At 39.3% G+C, this 23,738-nt stretch overlaps 2 protein-coding genes across 3 annotated transcripts; both read left to right on the forward strand.

Annotated features, from left to right (window-relative positions):
* Positions 1-251: 251 nt before the first annotated feature.
* grinab (glutamate receptor, ionotropic, N-methyl D-aspartate-associated protein 1b (glutamate binding)) lies at positions 252-9,567 on the forward strand. Of its 2 annotated transcripts, none has more exons than XM_088327291.1 (6): positions 252-516; positions 670-770; positions 6,110-6,310; positions 6,403-6,531; positions 6,612-6,755; positions 8,442-9,567. In XM_088327291.1, exons 1-6 carry the CDS (start codon positions 357-359, stop codon positions 8,592-8,594), a joined length of 888 nt encoding a protein of 295 aa, XP_088183417.1. In that variant the 5' UTR covers positions 252-356; the 3' UTR covers positions 8,595-9,567. The 2 variants fall into 2 exon arrangements, with proteins under 2 accessions (XP_088183417.1, XP_088183416.1); XM_088327290.1 differs by having other exon boundaries at positions 254-582.
* A 242-nt stretch (positions 9,568-9,809) lies between these two features.
* smpd5 (sphingomyelin phosphodiesterase 5) lies at positions 9,810-20,874 on the forward strand. Its single transcript, XM_088327292.1, has 8 exons — positions 9,810-9,954; positions 12,380-13,505; positions 15,565-15,640; positions 15,720-15,860; positions 15,939-16,028; positions 16,102-16,165; positions 18,068-18,227; positions 20,496-20,874. Exons 2-8 carry the CDS (start codon positions 12,456-12,458, stop codon positions 20,586-20,588), a joined length of 1,674 nt encoding a protein of 557 aa, XP_088183418.1. The 5' UTR covers positions 9,810-9,954; positions 12,380-12,455; the 3' UTR covers positions 20,589-20,874.
* Positions 20,875-23,738: the final 2,864 nt, after the last annotated feature.

Genomic DNA, 23,738 nt, shown 5'->3' on the forward strand with positions numbered 1-23,738 from the left:
AGTAATCAAGTTAAAGCAACCCTACCCAACCCTGCTTATCCGGAGACACTGATCACGAAAGATAAGACAAACCTTTATATTGTCAATTTGGCACCATGAGGGTTTAAAGGTTGACAATTTTTAAACAAAAAATGATTTTTAAATAAAAACATGAAATTTGAGACGGGATATATCGACGGACGGTGTGTTTTGTCTTTAATTTAAAAAAAGAGTATTTACATAACCCGGAAATTGGACGATCACGTGATCATGTCGTCATCATCAGGGGGCGTGTGTTTATCTCTTCCGTCGGCCTATAGTTATTATAATTTATTCCATACAAACCGGACGTCTCCACTCGATTTCTCTTGACAAAAATGGCCACAGATAACAACAAAACTGCATACACTCGACTAGAAGAGGAACTGCCGCCGCCAGAGACGTCGTTTGCGCCCGCCTCAGGGGCGAACATTTACACGGGAGATGTACCCTTGCCCCCTCCGGCTACTTTCGGGCCTGGTGTACCTGCAGCCTTCGGTACGAACAAACAAGCGTCCCTGCCATATTCACCGCCCGCTTATGACTTTCACGACAACATACGTGGTAAAGGTTAATGTTTTTATTTCGTCTTGAACTCGGTACACTTAAAAAACGGCATTTTTTGGGGGTGTTATGGTGGACTTTTTTTAGGTGATTTCCACGATGAGGAGGACCCACCACCGTTTCATGACAACCAGGACTTCGGTTGTGGATTGGAAAACAAAACCATAAGAAGAGCTTTCATTCGAAAGGTAGGGGGCAGTGTTTCTTTCTTGAACAACAAACCGAAAACCAAACCCAAAACATTGCAGGCATGAAAATTTCTCATCTTTAGGAGACATCCACAATTTTGATGTCTAAGGGGCAATGTTCCCTGTCATTTTCCACGGGTCTGAGCGTTCACACAAAGTCGGTGAGCAACGCTTGAAACAACAGTGAGCCACCATAATCCCAAGTGTGGCAAGATAATTAATTATCAAACATGTCCAAAATTTGACATCAAGTTACATTTTGCTGAGTTTCCGGCAATGCAAAATTATTTTTCTCTTTTGAATGAATTGACTTGAATTGCAAAGGTTGTACGGCCTACATACGTACTGAGTTGCCGCTATGTGATTGGCTGTTTAGAAATTAGGTGTTAATGGGTAGTTGGATGGGTGTACCTAATAAAGTGGCCGGAGAGTGTAGGTTTCAAAATTAAGAAAAAGGAAAGCTTTTATCTGTTGTCAAACACTGCGAGTGCCAGTTAAATGCAACTAAACCCATTCCCACTCAACTGTCAATTAAATACCAATACCACGACACGTGAAAACCGATTCCCCCAACTCCTTCAACATGCACATATTCTCCTTAGCAGACAACGAGGCGCTCCTAAGCAACACGGAAGATTCGCTTTTTGACATACTCAGCTACTTAACTGCATGTCGTAGACCAGATGTTCTTAACTGGTGGGTCAGGACCAATGTTCCCTGTAATTTTCCACGGGTCTGAGCGTTCACACAAAGTCGGTGAGCAACGCTTGAAACAACAGTGAGCAACCATAGTCCCAAGTGTGGCAAGATAATTAATTATCAAACATGTCCAAAATAAACATTAATACAGACGCTGCCTTACTTACGATCGTTGAACTTGGCAATGCAAAATTATTTTTCTCTTTTGAATGAATTGACTCATGTACTATTGCAAAGGTTGTACGGCCTACAAACGTCGTCTTTTATTACAATTCTTTCACAAGATATCCATTTCTTTTTTTTTTTCCTGATATATTTTTTTCGCATAATATTATCATTTTTGGGGGTTTATTTAGTCGGTTGCAAGATACAGAACTGTACTTAGTCACATTTTTAGTGGAAGTACAATGTTGGCAACAAGATTCACTTGATACAATTGGAAATTATTTGAATGCAACACAAACTTTTTATTCTTTTTTCTGTGTTTTTTTCTACTTTTTTTAAAAATTGCTTTAAAAAAAGTCTCATTGTGTTTATTTTTTCCGAGCTGTTACTTTTTTCTTTTTGTTCTCCATTTACTTTTTTCCTACGTTTCTTTCTTTTCTTTTTTTCTGTAGCGGCGGAAAGAAGAGCTGCAGTCCTGTCCTCTACTCGTAAAAAGATGCACACAATACAAAATCTAACTTACAGCAATGTCCGTATACTCTTCGACATCCTGGAAAAAAATGTTTGTATCTACCGTTTTTCATAAGTCGAATGGTCGTAAGTAGGGCAGCGTCTGAACTTTTATTCATGGTACTAAAGACAAATCTTAGGGAATGGAAAAAAACTAAAAGTTGTCCTGAAATACATAAACAAACACAAAAAATTACGACGAGGAAATCAACTTTTTGGTGTATGTGATGATGAATCAGATTTGATCGGCCTCATCTCTGAAGGGGACGAGGCGGCATACAGGGATGAGGTGGAGTCACTTTCAACGTGGTGTTCGGAAAACCACCTCATATTGAACACCACAAAAACAAAAGAACTGATTCTGGATTTCAGAAGGAATGGCAGGAATCCAGCACCACTCACCATAAAAGGAGACTGTGTAGAGAGAGTCCACTCTTTCAAATTTCTGGGTGTGCACATATCCGACGACCTCTCCTGGTCTGCAAACACCAGAGCGGTGGTAGGGAAGGCCCAGCAGCGACTGCACTTCCTGAGATTGCTCAGGAAAAATAACCTAAAACAGCAGCTGCAGGTGTCCTTCTACAAAGCCACAGTGGAGAGCATCCTAACATACTGCATCACGGTGTGGTATGCTGGGTGCACAGCAGCAGACAGGAAAAAGCTCCAGAGGATCATCAAAACAGCCCAGAGAATCGTCGGCTGCTCTCTGCCCAGTCTGGAGGACATTGCCTGCTCTCGCTACCTCAGCAGAGCAGAAAACATCATCATGGACTTTTCTCACCCCGGCCACCACCTCTTCGACCTGCTGCCTTCCGGCAAGCGCTACAGGTCACACAAAGCAAAAACAAACAGACTCAGAGACAGCTTCTTCCCCACAGCCATTACCACCCTAAACAGACACCGCACAAAAAAACTGAAAACTGTTGCAAAAAACTACCTCACACGAATGTAAAATGGTACTCACGTACATGCTGTCTGCACTATGTTTGTTCACTGCTCAAAACAGACACAGCACAAAAAACCTGAAAACTTGTGCCAACACTACCTCATACGAATATAATGGTACTAATGTCTATGTTCTTGCACATGTCGACTGCACTACGTTTACTGCTCACCTTGCACAATGTCTGACCATTTCCTTTTTTCTGCACTATGTTGTCTATGTTTGCACCAATGCATATGCTGACTATTTTTTGCACTATGATGACTTTGCACCAAATGCAATATTGCACAACCCTTACGATACCAACGGTATCACGACAACACTGTATGTAACATCCCACATGCCGACATTTCTTGTGTAAATACCATGTCAATGATAACTATAGCCTTATCCCCCTTGTTTTATAACCTTATCTTCTCTGTTCCTTTATCTTCTTGGCTCATACCTCACTGTGAATGTGTAAAACTGGAGTGTCATGCCCAATTTCGTTGTCACAATACGTTAACCCATTTTGTAACAATGACAATAAAGGTATATTCTATTCTATTCTATTCTATTAAAAGAACATGAAATAAATACATTGTAAATTTTATGTTGGTATTGTGTTCATAGTTAACATTGATTTGAATCATGGCTGTGTGTTATCAACAACACAACATTCCATGCCGATTATTAATCAAAACTCAAGGGTGCGCGAGGTCAAGTAAATATTAATAATATGAATTTCCCCCACACGCATCTCACACTTTTAAGCACTGACCCGTTTTCATGCCTGATATTACGACAGGCTGGGCAAACTTTTTTGTGGGACGCATTGATTGATTGACATTTTTTCCCCACTTTTCATCAGATAAAACAATGCATCCTTAATCAACAACTTTAATAAACAAGTGACACGACAAAAGTAAAAATAAGTGGACGGGAAAACCCGGAGCTTATCTAGGTCTTGTCCCTTTGACAGTCCAAACACTTTTCACTTTAATCAAATCATGTATTTGAACAAGGTGTTATATGTAAAATGAATCGCATTTTATTATCACACAAGAGAAAAGGAAATAATAAAGAACAGAAAACGGATCATGAATGTAGAATTATATTGATTCAACACACCATTTGATTCGACATAATCACACATAAAATTAGGCCAAACGATTGCAATGAATTAATATATGTATGTTTTTTTTATATTTTTTTAAATTTTCATTCTCTCCCCTTGCCTTTCTGACTTCTCTTAATTTTCCATCATGTCTCTATCTTGGTTTCTGAAATTCTGCAGGGACCCATGTCATGAAATTGGTTTTGAAACCCTAAGAATTAAAGCAAAATGACAGGGTTTTTTTCAGCACTAAACTCAAGGGCATGGAGGTTATAATTATTATTTTTTTTGTTCATCTGAGAATACAATTGAATTGTCTTTGGTACATTGTTTGAAACAAGATTAAACATTGCACTACAGGATTAACACGTAATATGGCTTAAACGTAAAAAAAAAAAAAAAAAAAGATGAAAGAATGTCCGGATGAATAGGCAAAAATATTTACAAGGTAGTGCTTGGAGACCGGCCTAACTGCAATTTTATTTCTTAACAATAGTGCAATGAAAAGTAGTGCGAAAATATTTAGCAGCACCAAAATTCCCGAACATAAAAAACATTTGATTTTTGAAGCAAAACAGTTGGTGTATGTTTTTCTTGAGAAATAAAATGTATACAATATATAAATACGTATACAAAATACAGAAATGTGCAGCCATGATGATAACATCATCGACGAGCGCAGTACACTTTTATGTGAAACTAAGATGCTTTATAAAGAACATCTTTTTATGGGGAAGATTTCACAAGGGAAAGATTTCATGGGGACAAGAGTGACACCAAGGTCACAAATTGCCTTTTGCTTGCTAAAAATGTGACACAGTGACTTCTTTCATCAACAAATATGTACAACTTATTTATTAGCTTGCTAAATTCTGTCTCTATAGTGACCACACTTTTGTCGTCAAATAATCAGCCCTCGTTTAAAACGTATTCGAAGCTATGTGCATTGCAGCTTCTAATTACCATCATGATCGTTCTCTCTCCTCTCCAATCTTATCAGTAAATTTCCCTTTTCAGTTCATCTGTTTTTTTTAATGATGGGCTTCAAGGCCAACTTGAATCAGATTGAAAACAAATCTAAAAAGAGAAGATTTGGTCCCATCAGTTCGATGTGCGGAACCCTCAATCCTGCAGTTGGAAATGGATGTATTCCCAACAACGTTCAATGTGATTTGAGTGTGCCATCTTATGGGGAAATGTGCCCATTGCAGCACCTTCTTATTTACCTTCATATTTTTTCACTTCATTTATCCGGCTAATAGGTTTCAAACGGGCCATAGTTTGCTCATACCTGTATTATGAGCGAGGCTTCATTGAGCTCAGGCGTTGCGTGGATATTAGAATTACTCAAAAGCAAAGTTGCATGACCCGAATAGTTTTTCATGCTTGTATGTCAACAAACAGAACATTTTTTAAGTTTCAAAACAAAATGATCCAAAGTGTTTTTATCGTAAACAAAATAACTTGGTATGGTTGTTACGTTAGATTATTTTAAAGGCATTTTTTGAAGCAACTGTTCTTTAAATGTACCTTAACATACATACGGGTTATATATGAACACTACAGTTTTCAATGGCATAGTTTATTACGGTGTAACACAAGTGCTTCTTTTTAAAAGTATTTAAAAACGTCACATACCCTTTGGAGGATCTTTATTTTCCCCGATTGGAGAACCACTGATAAATAATGGCAGCAGAGTCAAAAGTTCTCACTTGGTCTTGTCAAGCTAAAAACGAAACAAAGAGAACAAGGGGTGTTTTTAAAACTATTGCATCACTTAATGTGCCCGTTAACTGCCAGAAATGGTCAAAAAGTAGCATCGGTTCTAACGCCAACGGTCCAACAAAACACGTAGACAGACAAATGTGATGACTTAAGATGGATGGATGGGAAAATTGAGCTTCATTTGTTTCTTTCACCCTGCAGGTCTTCTTGGTGCTTACTGCTCAACTTATAGTGACGTTCTCCTTCGTGATGGTTTTCACCTTTGTGGGCGTAATCAAGTCGTTCGTAATGACAAATGTCTGGACTTACATTGTATCCTACGTCATATTCTTGGGGTCATTGTTCGCCATCAGTTGCTGTGGAAACCTCCGGAGGAAACATCCTTGGAACCTGGTTGCATTAGTAAGTCATTTTTTTTTTATTTTTTTTTTTTTAAATTCTGATAAAATCTCTTTTTTCCCTTCAAACTAAAAGATATTCCGTCTAATTTTCAGTCTATCTTAACGCTGAGCATGTCCTACATGGTGGGGATGATCGCCAGCTTCCACGAAACCGACATAGTGATCATGGCATTGGGCATCACAGCTGTGGTCTGCTTCACAGTGGTCATTTTCTCCCTCCAGGTTGCAATCTCCCGCTTAAATGTACCAATACCAGTTTGAAAAAATGATATTCCACTTAAGCTTGTCATCCTTTTTCCCAGACCAAGTACGACTTCACTTCTTGTTATGGCGTGATGTTCGTCTGCTTGGTTGTCCTCGTCCTTTTCAGCCTGCTGTGCATCATCATACGTAACCAGATCCTGAATATTGTTTATGCTGGATTGGCAGCTTTGCTTTTCACCTGTGTAAGTCCTCACACAAATGCAAGACACTGATTGGTTTCCTGAATTGAAGAGATTGATTGTTTTATACATTTATACATTTTTTTAAAGTCTCATATGATTAACAAAAAGTTAAAATTCTTCATTGGGGCCAGTCAAATTATTTTCCTGCGGATTTTAATCAGCGATTGGTTACAACCTGACTATGAAAGCCCGCCTTAAAACATCTGACGAAAACAATAAATCAGAACAATTTTTCTCACAAACATTAAGAAAGCTAAGAGAAGCAGAGTTGCTTATTTGTAAAAGTACCATGAATGCACCAATTTGCTACGTAGGTCTAGCATCTACTACGTAACAGCTGTGATTCTGATGTTTCTATATGTATATATCAGTGAGGTTTGGGTCTGTTGAGGCACAGTCAGATTTACTTACATCTTATTCCTCATTTTATTGGAAGAGCTAGAAAGCAATATATGAACTGTAGCAGAGAAAACAAATGTTGTCTTAAGTTAAGTTATAAATGAAGTCTATGTGCTGCTTATTCTAATAATAGATGGTTCATTCTCTGTATACAAAAAAAAGTCCGTGCAATGAGAAAAAATGACTGGATGGCTTGACTTGCTGTTAAGTCGCTAACACTATCAAGTTAAGTCATTTTTATTTGTGACACCCCTAACCACAAGGAGTCTCAAAGGGCTGTACAGACCACATATTATTGCAAACTACAGATTAGTATTACACCATCCCCTGATCTAAAACCTACATGAGTGCAAGGAAAAACTCAAAACCTTAACATGATAAAGAAACCTTAGTTCAACCTCTAAAGATTCATCATGTTTCTGCTTTTTTGTACAGTTTCTTTTCATATTCTTTATAAATGATAAACTATTATAAATTATTATTTTATTACTATGTATTATATATTTTTCTAAAGATTTTACAAATCAAACATTATTCAGCTGGCAGATAGTTATCCTATCTTAAGCAGTATTTCACTTATTTTATTATTACATCTAAACGAGAAAAACAGAAGAAAAAATGAGAAAATGTGGAAAATAATGAAGGGAAAATGAATCATAGGAAAAACAGGACTAAGGAAAGTCTAAGGAAAGATGAAAAAAACAAAAATAAAGAAAACGGGTAAAAAGAAAGACATAAGATGAACAATTAGAATTAAAGAAAAGGGAAGAAAACCCCAAAAGTAAAAATAATAAAGGTCACTTATTCTGTTGTTTTGGGGCCAAAGCAGAATCATTGGCCTCGATATTGCCCTCTGCCTTGAGACAGGAGAATTGTGTGCCTCACTTTGCGTCTGCACCTGCTCAGCACATTAATAAGTGAAGACTAAATGTATGAATCATATTCATAATGTGAAAATTCAACAATTTGGAAAAATAAAACCAAAGAAATGTGTAGTTAAATGAGAATGAAGTTTAAAACTGAATAAAAATCACCATTTGATTTATATTTAATTTTATAATTCCACAATGACAAGTGAGGTAAAGCCTCGCTTGCCTCCCCTGACTGCACATAACTGGTATACGGAATAGTGTTCCGATGAATTCAAATGAACAACATTTTATTGTCACCGCCAGTCAAAATTGCAAATAAGCTATATATAAACACACACACACAAAATTTGAGATGTGTGTGAGTATTTCTGCATGGCTTTTTCTGATTTAATGAAAGTTCTTTCATTTGTTTAAGTTCTTGGCCGTGGACACCCAGCTGCTTCTCGGCAACAAGGAACTCTCCCTGCATCCCGAGGAACACATCTTCGCCGCACTTAACCTGTATTTAGATATTATCAACGTCTTCATCTACATTCTTGCGCTTTTGGGAAGAACCAGGAGCAGCTGAGCCAGAGCGTATGGGATAAAATGGTGTCACAATACTTCTCTGTATTGAAAAAAAAAAAGTTTTTTCTTCTTCGCTTGACCTTTTGTAATATGTAAATTCTCTTTAGTGGCAACAAATATTATAAAGCGTTCTGATCGGTTCTCTGTTCTACTATGTTGCATCATTTAACCTCCATAAGCACAACACAGTTGAATCTGTTCTACGGAAACCAGGAAAACAAATGATAGAGGAACTCAAAGTGATTGCTTATCATACAAATGGTTTTATCATTATCAGAAACAAATATATGGTTATGCATTCTGCACAAACAACTGGTTATCTTTGTAATGTCATCGCAAAAAGTATTTGATATGGAGTGTTTGAACGTTCCCACAGGTACAACATTCTAAAAGTTTATATAAGATGTGGGCAGCACGGTGGTGCAGTGGTTAGCGTGTGTGCGGCACAGTTCTGAGGTCATGAGATCGAACCTTCCTGTGTGGAGTTTGCATGTTCTCCCCGTGTATGCGTGGGTTTCATCCGGAAAAATTAAGTGTCAAATATGTTACAAGGATGTTCAACTTCCTACATACTGACTAGTTTGAAGTGCTATCAGTTTGATATCCATTTCTAAAATAAGTTATTACTATTTTTAATATTTAACAATTACCAAGTGTAGTCTTTAGAAGTATATTAAATAAGCTGAGCCAACCACCAAAACATCCATCTTCTTTGCTTTGATTACAGGCTAATTTAGAAAAAGAATTGATAATGTTATTAAAGATAATGATCATTACAATATTTCCTGAAAAATCACTTTGACCCATTTTGTGTGCTATTTTTACATCCAGTTCAAAGGCTATTCATGCATTCACGTAGGTGAGCCAGAATGTAAGGTTTAGTACTGCCTCTCGATGTAATCCATGATGTACTCAGTCGCTGATAAAGTCTGGTCGGCAATTTATTCATGAAATAAAATCCATTTTAATATTCACATCGGAGTTACTGTTGGTCGCAACACACACCGTTCACGTGCACACACAGACGGACTTCAAAGCATCTCTCGCCTCCTGGGCGTCACTTCCTATTTTAAAGGGTCAAAACGTGAACAACCGCAACAAAAGTAACATTACAAGACCTGTAGATTAAACATTTACAACATATTGACATTATTTAATAAACTCGTGGAATTTTAAAAATGAAATTAAATAAATCATTTCACGAGGGTATTTTTATTGACGTGTCGACTCGACCGTGCCCATCTCAGGTATTTGTGTCACGTGGTCACAGGTGAGGTCACGTGCCAAGCGGGTTAATCCACCCGTGTGACGTAATCAAATACTCAGCTCACACTTTCCCATCATGAGGGATTGAAAACATGGTGAGTGACTGTTTATCTGATTTGGAATATTTCTTTATGTGCGTTAATATTTCAAACAAGGAGTTTATTGTTGAATACGTGAATCTCCGTTTTGAATAAATGCTTTTAGACAGTGTTTATGCGTTCTGTGTAAAACCCGGGACGCTGCGCCCCATTTTCATGCCAATATAGGAATGTCTCGTTAGCCGTGTGATGCTAGCCTTCGCCATGTACATTATGAGCACCTTATAAACATAAATCATGGGCGAAGTCACTTTCAAGACAGCGACCGTAACATGAATGTGTTTACTTTACAATATCGAGAGTTTATATTCCTGAATGGGAGAGGTGACAACCGAAGTTCCACACCTGAAGGAGGAAGCGTCGGAACTCGGAAGCACTCAGCAGGTTTGGGATGTGCCGCATCAAAACACAGAAAATGCATTAAAAAAGATGAATGAGTGGGGAAAAAATCTGCAACTTCCTGCTTGTTTGAATCTACCGCGGCCTGAATACCATCGAGTCGTTTTAAAAGTCTTAAAATACTACGGTAGCGTTTGCTTTTAAAATTTAACGTTATCTTTTCAAGGTGCTGTTTGTAGTTGAGCGGTGTGCATAGCAAATTACAACGTGATTATTCATCCATTATCTGCACCGCTTATCCTCAGTAGGGTCGCGGGGGCACTGGAGCCCATCCCAGCTATCTTCAGGCAGGGGACACCCTGAACTGGTTGCTAGCCAGTCGCAGGGCACACAGAGACGGACAACTCACTTGCTCAATGACAACCAGGGACAATTTAGACCGGCCAATTAACCTGACAAGCATGTATTTGGAATGTAGGAGGGAACCCGATTGCCCGAAGGAAACCCACGCAAACTCCACACAGGAAGGTGGAGAATTGTGCCACACAAGCACTAACCACTGCGCCGCCCTGCTGCCCACAACGTGATGACATCCGTGACATTATTATTGTGTGATATTCACTCTAGTCAAGTCACATTATTTCTATAGCCCTTAATCACAAGATGTCTCAAAGGACTGCACAGGATTACAATTACACCATCCCCTGATCTTAAACCAACATGCGGGCAAGGAAAAACTCAAAACCTCACCATGAGGAAAGTAAGAAACCTCGAGGAGGGGCCTCACAAGTGCTAATCCCCTTCCAGGATGACCAGGGCCCTGCTGTTGAACAGAAGATTGTGTTGTGTCACCCTGACCCGAGTGACATGGCCGCTTTCTTGTGTCCCGTTTCATCTGGAGGAACAAAAGCATGACCAAATTGGGTGCCGAGGTGCTTAACTTGTTTGGGTGTTTGGGTTGGCCATGGTCCCCAAAAATCTTTGTGTGTTTTTTGCTACTTTTTCCCTTTTTTTCTTTTCTTTGTTATTGTTTGTCTTGCTGTCGGTCACCCCTCTTGAGGGATATGACCAAGGTAGATAGATAGATAGAAATATAAATTCAAAACATGTATATTATGTTTCATTTGAACTTTTATTGGTAAAACACTCACTATATCCTGAACAAAAAATATCTGGAAAACGTATATAATTTGGAGGCCTCCAATTTGCTACTGCAAGAGCACCATTGATCTTTTTGCTGACATGTCGCATTTGACCGCTCGATGACAGCTTGACCCAGCAAATACAAAGCACTGACTACTTTCCTGTGATCAACCTGTAGATTGCGATTAACTATATTAGCACCCCTAGTCCAAACATAATATTTTGTGTTGGTTGTATATGAGTTAAGCAACTAAAATCATGTTTTTTGTGTTTATTACTGATGGGTGACATTTTCGAGAATACGGTCAAGTGAGGATTACAGTCAAATTGCTCGGTGTCCAGCTAGTGACCAAGCGAAGCTCTTCTTCATTTACAAAAACATACCTCCAGATGTGTTACTCAATGCTAGCTGCAGTAGAGGGTTGTAGTATCCCTGTACACCCCCTGCCCTGATGTAATGACATTTCTAATGCCCTGTCTCTCTGATTTCTTGTTGTACCAGATGGTAGATTAAATGCTCTAATTCCGTGTGTTTTTTCCATTCAGCCTCGTCTGAAAGTGATTGTCTCATGTTGTTTTTCTGTTAATCACCACAACTACATCTTGTAAAAACACACTCTATTGAAGAAGAAGAGAAGAAGAATTTACTTTTATTGTCATTCTTTGTAACAATGCACACAGAACGAAATTTCGATGCAGTCAAACAGGGCGCAGCCATTTTAGTCATTCGGTGACCAAACCCCCCAATTCCAACCCTTAATGCTGAGCGCCAAGCAGGGAGGCAAACGGATACTAATGTTGTACGTCTTAAGTATCGCTCGGCCGAGGCTTGAGCCAGCGACCTCCCAGTCTCAGAGCGGGCGCCCTACCACCTAGGCTACCGAGCTGGTATTGGAATGTGCTGCCATCATAACATGTGTCTTTTTTCTTCTTTCCGTAGTGTCCAGAGGAGACACAAAAAATGAAGCAACAGTCGTTTCTGGTCAGTTTGGATTGTTAACGAAGGGCCATCTGGCATGGCATTGCAAGGATCCCCATTCCCCAACAGGTGTGCTGCTGCAGCCCACGCGGCGGGATGGGCGTTGATCCTGCCCTGTTTCTGGTTTCTGGACCGCCTCATTGCCGTGTGCAAGTTGACCACCATAGAACGGAGACGAGACGTCACCTGCTACCTCTACCCGCTAAGAGTCTTCTTCGGCTTCATCGCCTTCTTCGTTCTGTTTGTGGTGAGCGCACCGGTGGCCTTACTTGGATTTGTGTTGTGGGCCCCTTTGCAAACATGTCGCAGGCCCTTCTGCTACCACCGCGAGGGGGCATCGCTCCAGAGCGAGACGCACAAGGGTTTGGAACTGGAGGGGAAAGCGTCTTTTGTCTTCGCCTCGGCCAATTTGTGTCTCCTGCCCGACAGCCTGGCTCGCTTCAACAACCTGGGACACACCCAAAGACGAGCCACCGCGATCGGCGAGTGTATCGCTCAAGGCGTGGGCCGACCCAATATCCGCATTTTCATTGACTCCCCCAGCAGCTGCGATTCGCTAAGTCCTTCCAATAGCACCGTACCTGCCTCCAACGCCTCGCTGTACGGCGCTACAGACAAACGGGCTTCCATCCCCAATTCCACGAGCGAGGTGGTTTTCATACCTGACGAAGAAACGCAAGAACCCTCTGCTTCCATCCAGCACAACCCTAACCAGAACTCCAACCATCAGGGCCAACGCAGTGCCCCTCGTGTTTTGCTCTCTCAGGGACCGGGCCTGGAGGGTGACGTACCGTGCGAGGTGTCCACGATGTTTCCTGCACACGTGGACATCCTCTGTTTAGAGGAGGTGTTTGATAAGAGGGCGGCACAGAAACTCACCCGGGCACTGAGCCCCTTTTTTGCGCACATACTCTATGATGTCGGCAGCTATGCCTGCCAACCCCCGTGCAGCTGCTCCTCTTTTAAGTTTTTTAACAGCGGGCTCTTCCTGGCCAGCCGGTTCCCCATCGTGGAGGCCAAGTATCACTGCTTTCCCAACAGTAAAGGAGAAGATGCGCTGGCAGCCAAGGGCCTACTTGCCACTAAGGTACTGTTTATTTTTGTTGCCTGTTATTACACAAAAAAAGAACAGAATAGTCTTTTTTTGTCATTGAAAACAAACATAGAGAGCATTGCAACAAGATTAGACAATGAAAAGTAGTGCAATTACATATAATCGCCCAAAAAAAAATCCCATTAACATCTACGAATAAAATATGAATATCCATTTTCCAAAACCACTGTCCAGATTTATATTTCGCAGTCTTGAGCTTGTTTATTTTACGTTGACAATATCTGTGTATTATTTGCCCTCATGGAGGTTTTAGATCAGGGGATGGTGTCATAATAGTCTGTAGTTTGCAATAGTATTTGATCTGTCGAGCCCTTTGAGACACTTTGTGATTACGGGCTATACAAATAAACATGACTCGGGTTGACTTTATAATTTAGGCTGCGTACGTTCTGATACTAGTCTTTAGTATTGCCGCCGATACCAGCCTTTTCTCAAGTTATCGGTTCTTTTTACGGCCTCTAACAGGAACAAATCCCTGCTGTTGCACTAATCACCTGTTAGATGGACACTAAATATATGTTTATCAATTCAACAGTTCTCAAGTGTTCATTTTATTCACACAAAACAGTATGGATATTTAACACCAGAGTGTTGGAAGGTTAGAAACGACAGTATAGTGTAAAAGGGACACCATGAAAGGTATTACATGGGTCTGGACTTTGGACACATAGGCAGTTTACTTTGTTGGTCTAACATTCAGTATGTTGCAATTTAGCCATTTCACTCTCAGGAACTAGAAATTAGGATGATATTCTATTTGTAATTAACTATACAAATTGTTTGGATCTATAGTTATTTATTTAAAAGGATAATTTCTTATGTTTCTTTTGATCAGAGGGGAAGGGTTGGGATTAGATAAACTAGAACACTGGTTCAGAAAATTTATTATTCCAGTGATATATCCCCCATTAAAATATATACCTGTATATTTTTTCAGCCTAGTACCCCAACTACTGCGTACCAATTGTGAGCACTAAAAAAACAATTCAAATAGGTAGAGTAATCTGAAAAAATACACGAGTTTTAAATGACATACACCCAGATCAACGATGTGTCATATTTGAATCCCAATCTAGCAATCCCCTGAATTTTAAATAGTTTTGAAATAATGGACATGTGATGGATTATGAGAGCTTGGGCCTGGTATGGGCAGGCTGTCTTTTTTTAGGGCATAGAATAGAATAAAAACTGATTTCACTAACTTATTTATTATTTTTCTGAATTAATTCCATGATTTAATATTCATGTATAGTTTAAATTCATCAAAATCTCACATATTGATGTCTTCATAATAGTAATCAAAAAGCAAGTAATATATGAATGCTGATATTTATAACATGCATCGCTGAGTTGCTTCCATTTCTACTGCAGTACAGACATTTCATACTTCACGTTTTATTCATTTCTTTTGTAGTTAAATGTGTGTACGAAATTGTAACAAAAAATTTTGAATGGTTGGAAAAGCAAACAATAAGTCAAGTCAAGTCATACTTATTTGTATTGCCTTTTATCACAAAAAAGTCTCAAAGGGCTGCACAGACAACCAGTGACTAGAAAATGAAACAGTGAAGAGAAAAGTAGGAGATACTTAAATCACAGGACAGGGTGACCATAAGTGGCCAGGTAATAAAAGCATCGCTGTGATAAGCTACCTTGGCAGAATGGTCATTGGCCTTCTGTCTTAATAAGGTGCCACGCAAACATGTCAACCTTTTAACCTACAAATACGAATCATACAAAAGGAGTGGCTCAAGAAGGAAACTGTAGGAAAAACATTAGTACATGTCTTTTTTGTTTATTAATCAAATCAAAAGTATTTCATTGGAATACTGTATAATAATGCAGCCTGTTTTAGAGTTTTGTGCTCCATCTATCTACATGCCTTGTATGTAAACAAACACATTGTAGCTCAGCTCCTGTCCGTCCATGCTTTGGAAAAGACAAAAGTAGCCGTGGAAACTCAGTTATGAATGTGTACCGGTAGTTGAATTGCATTAACATTCTGTACAAAAACGGTTTGTCTTGTTTTTAGGTGTTGATCGGGAAGAATCGGAAACAAAAGAAACTGGTCGGTTATTTTAACTGTATCCACCTTCATGCACCAGAAGGTAATCTCAAATTTCAGACGAAGCTTTCGAATGTAAAAAACGACCGTAAACATAAACGACACGTGTCTTTTGGAATTAGGTGAAGGAGAAGTCCGATGCGAGCAGCTGAACATGGTCACCAAGTGGATCACTGATTTTCAAGCATCCAGCGGACAGCCCGATGAGGACGTCGTTTTTGATGTGCTCTGCGGAGACTTCAACTTTGACAACTGCTCACCGGGTCCGTTTAGTCTCTGGCGGTCGCCATTTGTGCCCATTTCATCCACTTGATGGTCGACATGTTCCCCTGTACTCTTAGATGACACCTTGGAACAGAATCACCGTCTCTTTGAGGAGTATAAAGACCCTTGCCGAGCCGGGCCGGGGAAAGAGAAGCCCTGGGTCGTTGGTGCGTGCGCTTTTATGTGTATCGGCACATTTTGTTTCGTGTGGCTGTATAATTAGTCTTTTCTCTTTTACAGGAACTTTACTAGAGCAGCCAACATTATATGATGATGATGTAAACACTCCAGAAAGCCTCCAGAGGTACTCAGTGTTTCCCAACCTCTTTTTAGCTAGGCAGAGTTTTTTTGTTTTGTTTTTTTTAATCCAAAAATCTCAAGGCACAGTGTCCGTCAAAAATATGAAAACAAATTCTTGGCACCATTTTCATGTTGTTTTAAATCTTAAAGGGACACTTTGTATTATTAAGCGCTTCCTAGTGGTAAAAAAATAATAGATAGATAGATAGATAGATAGATTATTCATCCCCGTAGGGAAATTCACACTTCCAGCAGTATCCTTGTGTTTAAAATAAAATAATAAAAATAAAAGAAATAGAATATAGAAATAACCAATATAACGTGTTGATATAGAGTATTTAAATAGTGCTACATAAAATACACACTGCAATAAAAATAGGGTAATATGCAAATGTGGGGGTGGGGTTTAATGTGGGCTTTTACTCCCCTGGGTGGAGTTAAAGAGCCTCATGGCATGAGGAAGAAATGATCTCCTCAGTCTGTCCGTGGAACAAGACTGTGACAGCAGTCATAATAAAAGAAAGATATCAATTTTAATAATCGACAAAAATAAACATGAATTCTTTTAAGATATTCATAGGTCGAAAAAGTGGCACTGAAGAAGTTACAATCTGGCCAGAGGAAAGTGTTCGCTAAAAAGGCTCGCTGACAACATTTTAAATATCACAATTCAATGCTAAAACGTATTTTCCAAGACATTTTTGAGTACTTAAAAATTATATAATATTTTCAGTAACATTAATAAGACAAAGCCCTTAATAGCATCAGCCATGGATCGTAATGTGGGAAAATGTGGAACCAGATTAAAATGAGTTTGAGATGCTTAGGCTATATCGTTAAGGAGGACAAATTTTTTTCCTCCTCCGCATGTTTGCTTAAAATCCGGGTTGTACAACAAGCGCTAGAGTTGTGCAGTTCAGTTGAGTTTCTTTATAACATAAAAAAACGGAATATTCTGGGCTTGTGAGTATTGAAACAATTTACAAAGGTTTCACAAGTGCACTTTCCAAATGGCTAACGATTATTAATATAGGGAAGGGGCAGAAGACAGGTTAGTGGAAAAATCCCAATCACCAGCTTCCCACCTGTCCTTTGACCAGACTGAATATGAATCCTGCAGGTGGTTTGATAAGACCCAAGACCTCTTTCCCAACAGTAAATTAGACAACCTCTTGGATCAATGAAGAGACTGTATAACCACAAGATAAATTGATATATTGGGGCAACAAGTGATTGAGACAAGAATTCAATAAGTAAATTTAAATATATTGATAATCATGAGGTGCATCAATAACCACTAAATCATTATTTTGATTAATCTGATGTGATGATTGAAAACAATGAAAAGGTAAAAACTAAGAAAACTCAAAATTAGAACTAAGTGCAGTGACACATTTCAATACTACTACCATCTATCTCTCGTGGATTAATTAGCCTGAAACATTAGAAAGAGGACAATTTAACATCCATCCATTATCTGCACCGTTTATCCTCACTAGGGTCGTGGGGGTACTGGAGCCCATCCCAGCCATCTCCGGGCAGTGGGCAGGGGCACAGTTGGGTAGGGTTACTATTTGCTCGTTCATTCACGCCTAGGGACAATTTGGACCAGCTAATTAACCTGACATGCATGTTTTTGGAATGTGGGAGGAAACCGGCGTGCCCGGAGGAAACACACGCAAGCACGGGGAGAACATGCAAACTCCACACAGGAAGGTTCAACCTCATGACCTCAGAATTGTGCTGCACACGCGCTAACCACTGCCCCGCCGTGCTGCCTGACAATTTAACAAAGAACACATTTTCAACTCCTTCTCTCGGACTGTACAATATAAGTTCCCAATAATCATCATGAATAATATTATATTTTAAAAAGCACCAAAGTTTTGTGTATGTTTGTGAGCAGAACATTGGAGAACGACATGCAGAGGAAACATTTCATCTGCCCTCCTGTTCCTGCCAAGGGCTCACCATTGGTTTACCCTGAAGCCGACCAGCCTTGGATTGGACGGAGGATTGATTATATCCTGTTCCGTGAAAATTCCATTGCCAAGCAGTGCCAAACCGTATGAAGCTCACTTTCTCTGCTTTTTTCATTGTGAGACAAATTTGACTAATCTGGAAGGAACGACATGCTGTATTTTCTGGACTATAAGAGCACCTAAAAACCACAAATAGCCAGAAACTTGAAGCACGCCTTAAAACCCGGTGCACCTCGTATACCGCAAAATACGGTGGATAGGTTTTAGGGCAGGGGTCGGGAACGTATGGCTCGGAGATAATAACCCGATCATGCAAATTTCTTCTACAGCTATCAAATTCTGACAAGCACATTGCTGACATAATAGTAACATGAGCGGTTCGGGCCAGTATATAAAGTGCACAGTTTACAGTCAAGGTGTCACACTAACAGACCCGTTTTGGCTGTACGTCACCATGGAATGGTTTCTATGGAGAGTCATTGAACAATCTACTGTATGTTCGATGTTGAAATTTTATGATGAAAAGTCACAGAACAAACTGTAAACAGCCAAAAACGCCAGCCTTGCACATACAGCCATTTGATTAAGTGGTAAGGGTGGACGGAGCTATGCACGTAGCGCTGCACTCACTTCGCTTTGCCCAGCGCTGTTTGTGCCAAAGGTACATACGTCAGTATCCTCGTTTGCAGTATTTTGTGACATTTTTACAAAAGAACTCTGCTTGCACATTGTTTTGAAACCATTATTTATGAAAAAAATAAGGGTCAAAATGAGCCGCAACGATCTTGAGTAACTGAGAGGGAGGTTTAAAATGGTATATTTGTTGACATGGCACACAGGCTCTCATTATTCTCATTTGTTATCAGTGAAATTGAATGCGATGAAAAAATTTGATTCTGTGGAATTTTGACTTAAAATGTATGATGCGGCTCTTTCTCTCTCAAAAAAAGATTTTCTTAAATCATTTATATTTGTTATTATTTATGCTGTTGTGGCTCTTTGGGTCAAAAAAATTCCCGCCCCCTGTTTTACAGTATGCTACTATACTACATAATTACAAAGCATTCTATGCAATGGGAATCCAACTTGGGTCAGGTGGTGGGGGTGCCGACACTTAACCACTTGACCATTAGTGAGTGATACAGACTATACACAAAAAAGCTTTAGATTTTCTCATTATCACACTATTTCAACACATGAGGCCAGAAACCAATGTTAGAGAAAGGAGAAAACAGAAATTTCATTGTGGAAAATATACATTAACGCACAGTACAATTCAGATCCATCAGAGTTGTTTCCCTCTGCATGCCTAATTGCGTTTATTTAAATCTTTCAGGACAATTATCTTTTTTGTCCTTTCTCTAACATTTGTTTCTGGCACTGTGAGTAAAGCCGATTTATATGTCATCTGTATCAATAATCTTCTAGTGTTTAAATTTCAGCAACCCGTGTTCGATTCCCATAGCATACGATGTTTTGAGATGTTAGTCAGCCCCATTTTTCAAACGATCTATCGTTGCACTAATATGCACCATAAGTGCATAAATTGAGCTATGGTAACAGATAGGGTAGCCCTTACAGTATTTTACTTCCATGCACCTTATATATGAAAGTACAGACACTCCCCTACTTACGAACATTCAAGTTACGAAAAACGGTAGATAAGAACATTTTTTCCGGATGTTGAAAAATATCGGGACATTACTGTAAGTTAGATTTTGTATTGTGCGCACCATTTTCCGATTACAGGACATTACTGTAGTGCTTCTTTCCACCTCGTGGCACTGTGAGAGGTCACCCAGCATCCACCACGGAGAAGAAATCCGGCTTCTACTTCTTAGTTCGTGTGTAAACACACAGCACTTTATCTCTAAGAACTTTGACATTTTTATTGTTTAAATGTCTCGTGCATCCATTCGATAAGGTGTAAAGAAGAGGCGAGCCGTTTCATTTGAAATTAGTGTGGAATAGGAAAGCTTGATGCGGTTGAGAAAATGGTAGGATCGCTTTTTTTTTGGTCCGCTTTTTACCACTGAGGAGGAAGTCGCCTAACTCTTCCAAAAGTAAGTTAAACTTAACTTTATTTATCTTTATAGAGCATATTATTTTCTGAAATGTTTATTTTTTAGTACAATACAAGGAACTTATACAAACATACTTATGTAAACCTTAAACATACAAAATACAGCACCGAAGCAACTTACGAACGTCCGGAACATATCTCGTTCATAATTAGGGCAGCGTCTGTATGACAAAAGACAAATTTTAGGGAGTGCAGTACTTTACAAATAGTATTGAAGTTGGAACCATGTTGAGTGTCTGTAAAATGACAACAAAAACTTTGTTTTTCAGGAAGTGGAAGAGGTGTCATTTATAACCCAGTTGGCAGGCCTGACGGACCACATTCCTGTGGGCTTGAGACTGAAAGTCAGTATGGACACCTAACTTTCTTCAGTTCCAACAAATCCAAACATAATTCCAGTTGGAGAAAAAGGGAACAAGTTGTACTCGAAAGTACATTGCTGCACGCCATAATATTTTGTTTACATATTGTATTTTGGGTATGAGATGTAGCATATGCACTAGAAATCTCTGTATAATAACTCAGGTGGTACAAGTACGTTTTTTTCTCTAGCTACTTAACGTTTGTAGTATTGCAGGTTCCGACTTTGGGAATTTTGTATTCATACTTTTTTTTATTAAACTACAATCATTCCTGACCTCAAACAAATAGTTGCTGTCAAACAATGCCTGTTACTTTCGATACAATGTGACACACATAATCTCATTTCACACAATTGGCCTGAACAACATAAACGTTTCCTGGTATTCGGTGTCCGGGTGACTATTCAGGATAAACTAGAAATGTGTTGGTAAATTTCTAGGTTAACTTAAGAGTGCTGTCCGGAATTTCAAAATGTGTTTCTCTCTGCTACCATCTCCTATCTTAAAGTCATGACCGCAACCTCAGTCATTCACCAGTACGCGTATAAACAAACTTCTTTTTTTCAATATATTTTTGGGGGTTCGGTTGCTGTTCGGACTGTATTTTAAACAGTGATGAAGAGCAAAAAGTCACTTCTCATCCCTCCCCACCTTTCTCCTACCTAATGAGTTGAAGTCCTGGAACAGCGATGGAAAGAGTAAGATGAAAGCAGATAGGCGCAAGCCCTTTAAACTCCTATTGGACACCTCAAACGATGCACAACACTTGTATGCATTTCTTTGTTCGGTTAGAGATTTTGATTCATTATCGTGCATATTTAGACATTACCAGTGAGGTTCGTGTCTGGTGAGGGACAGTCAAATTTACAACTAAATGAACCTACACCGTATTCACCATTTGATTGGTCAAGCAAAAAAGCACGATAAAAACTGGTAAAAAAAAATGTTTCTTGCCTAAACTAGTCAAGTCATTTTTATCTGTATAGCCCTTAATCACAAAGAGTCTCAAAGGATTACGCAGACTATTTTTTCAGACTATTATTACAACATCCCCTGATCTTGAACCAACATGAGGGCAAGGAAAAACTCAAAAAACCTCAACATGAGGAAAATGAAGAAACCTTGAGAAGGGACCGCACATGAGGTATCCCCCTTCCAGGATGACCAGACAGCAGAGGATGTTGCAATCGCAAATAATACAGAGATATTGTCCACGAAAAGTTTAGGTTATTCATATGCTATAGAGTAGAAGTGAGTTTTAAGCTTAGATTTAAACATTTCCACTGAGGTTGCAGATCGGATCTCAGGGGGAAGAGCATTCCACAGCACCGGGGCCCGGATGGAGAACGCTCTCGAACCAGCAGAACACTTCTTTGCTCTTGGGATCACCAGAAGACCGGCGCTCTCAGAACAAAGGCTTCGGACCGGAACATAGGGGGAAATCAGATCTGAAAGATATGAGGGAGCAAGTCTATGTATGATTTTGTATAATAAGAGAACCTTGAAATCACATCTTAGCTAACAGGGAGCCAGTGCAGGTTAGCCAAAATCGGCGTGATGTGGTCGGACTTTTTTGTCCTAGTTAAAAGCCTAACTGCGGCATTTTGTACCAGCTGAAGACTCTTGATTCTGGTCATCGGAAGACCGAAGAGTAGTGCATTACAGTAATCGAGACGGGAGGTAACAAATGCGTGAATTATCTCCGCATCCGACGGAGACAGCATAGGACGAATTTTAGCAATGTTGCGAAGATGGAAGAAAGCTGTTCTAGTAATTTTCTTCACATGTGTTTGAAAGGAGAGATCGGGGTCAAATATGAAACCAACATTTTTAACTGAGTCACTCTGTGTGATGTGACATTTGTCAATGTTCACAGCAGTTTTTGAGAATAAGTCGCGGCATTTAGATGGACCAATAACTAACATTTCGGTCTTTTCAGAGTTAAGACGCAAGAAATTGAGTGACATCCACTCTTTTATCTCAGTGAGGCAGGCCTCCAAATTTCCACAATTTAGTGTGGCAGATTCCTCCAACGGAAGATACTAATAGCTAGTGTTTTTCAACCAGTGTGCCGTGAGAACTTGTCTAGTGTGCCGCAGGAAATTGTCCGATTTTATCTTGGCAAATAAAATAGACGCCATTGGTTTTTTTTCCCAGTGATCCACAAAATAACTAACTCTCATCCATATCAGTAAGTGAGAACACATTCAATGGTAAATAGTCTGCATTTATGTAGCGCTTTTCAAGTCTTTTGAGACCTCCCAAAACGCTTTACAACATGCTTCACCCTTACCCGTTCACAAACGCACACTGAGAGCGGCCTCAACCATGTAAAGCTCCCAATGCTTATTAGGTGTTTGGGGGTTCAGTGTCTTGCCCAAGGGTACTTCAACATTTAACTCAGAGGAGCCGGGAGTTAAACTTTTATATTTTTTCTTATACTGTATATTATTTATCTGCTAAGGAGGTACTACAGAATGAAGCTGTTAAAGATTGCCCCGCCCAAAATAAGGTCAAACAATTTGTTCAATTATTTTTTTGTTATTTTACGTTTTTATAAAAAAACTGAAAAACTATTTGTGCTCTTCCTATGTATTTCTGATTTTTCTGGGGAAAAAAAATAACAAGATATTGGATAACTTCACTTGCTTTTAGCATGCTAATACTACCACTAATTCTATAGTTTGGTGCTTTGGTGTGAGCCAAATCAGAATCTTTTGTCTCACTATCGCCCTCTGCATCTTCAGATACTCAGCCCAGTAATATTTTACATACTGATTGTTTAATAAGTCAAAAGAGAAAGTAAATTTTCTGCGACTTTGAAAATTAAAATACCCAAATGAAACTTAAATGAGAAAGACTAACACTGAGTAAATTTTACCTCTATTATTAACAGCCTGACTGGATGTCACTGGAAGGTTGGGTGCTGAATGAACAAATGAATGAATTAATGAAACTTGAAAGCAAAAACAAAACAAAAAAAAAACAACGTTATTGTTCATGTTCGAAAGGAAGTAGGAAGAAACATATGCTTTAAATCCTACCCCTTTGACTTCATTCATAATTGTGCTTCACAGTTAGCTCCGAGGGGAGCAGAGCTTTCAGACGCTCTGTCTCCCAGCTTTGGAACTCATTGCCGCCTGACCTCCG

This window comes from Urocampus carinirostris, chromosome 2 (assembly GCF_059441175.1).
Source record: "Urocampus carinirostris isolate Australia breed hairy pipefish chromosome 2, RoL_Ucar_1.0, whole genome shotgun sequence".
In the NCBI taxonomy this organism is placed as follows: Eukaryota; Metazoa; Chordata; class Actinopteri; order Syngnathiformes; family Syngnathidae; genus Urocampus; species Urocampus carinirostris.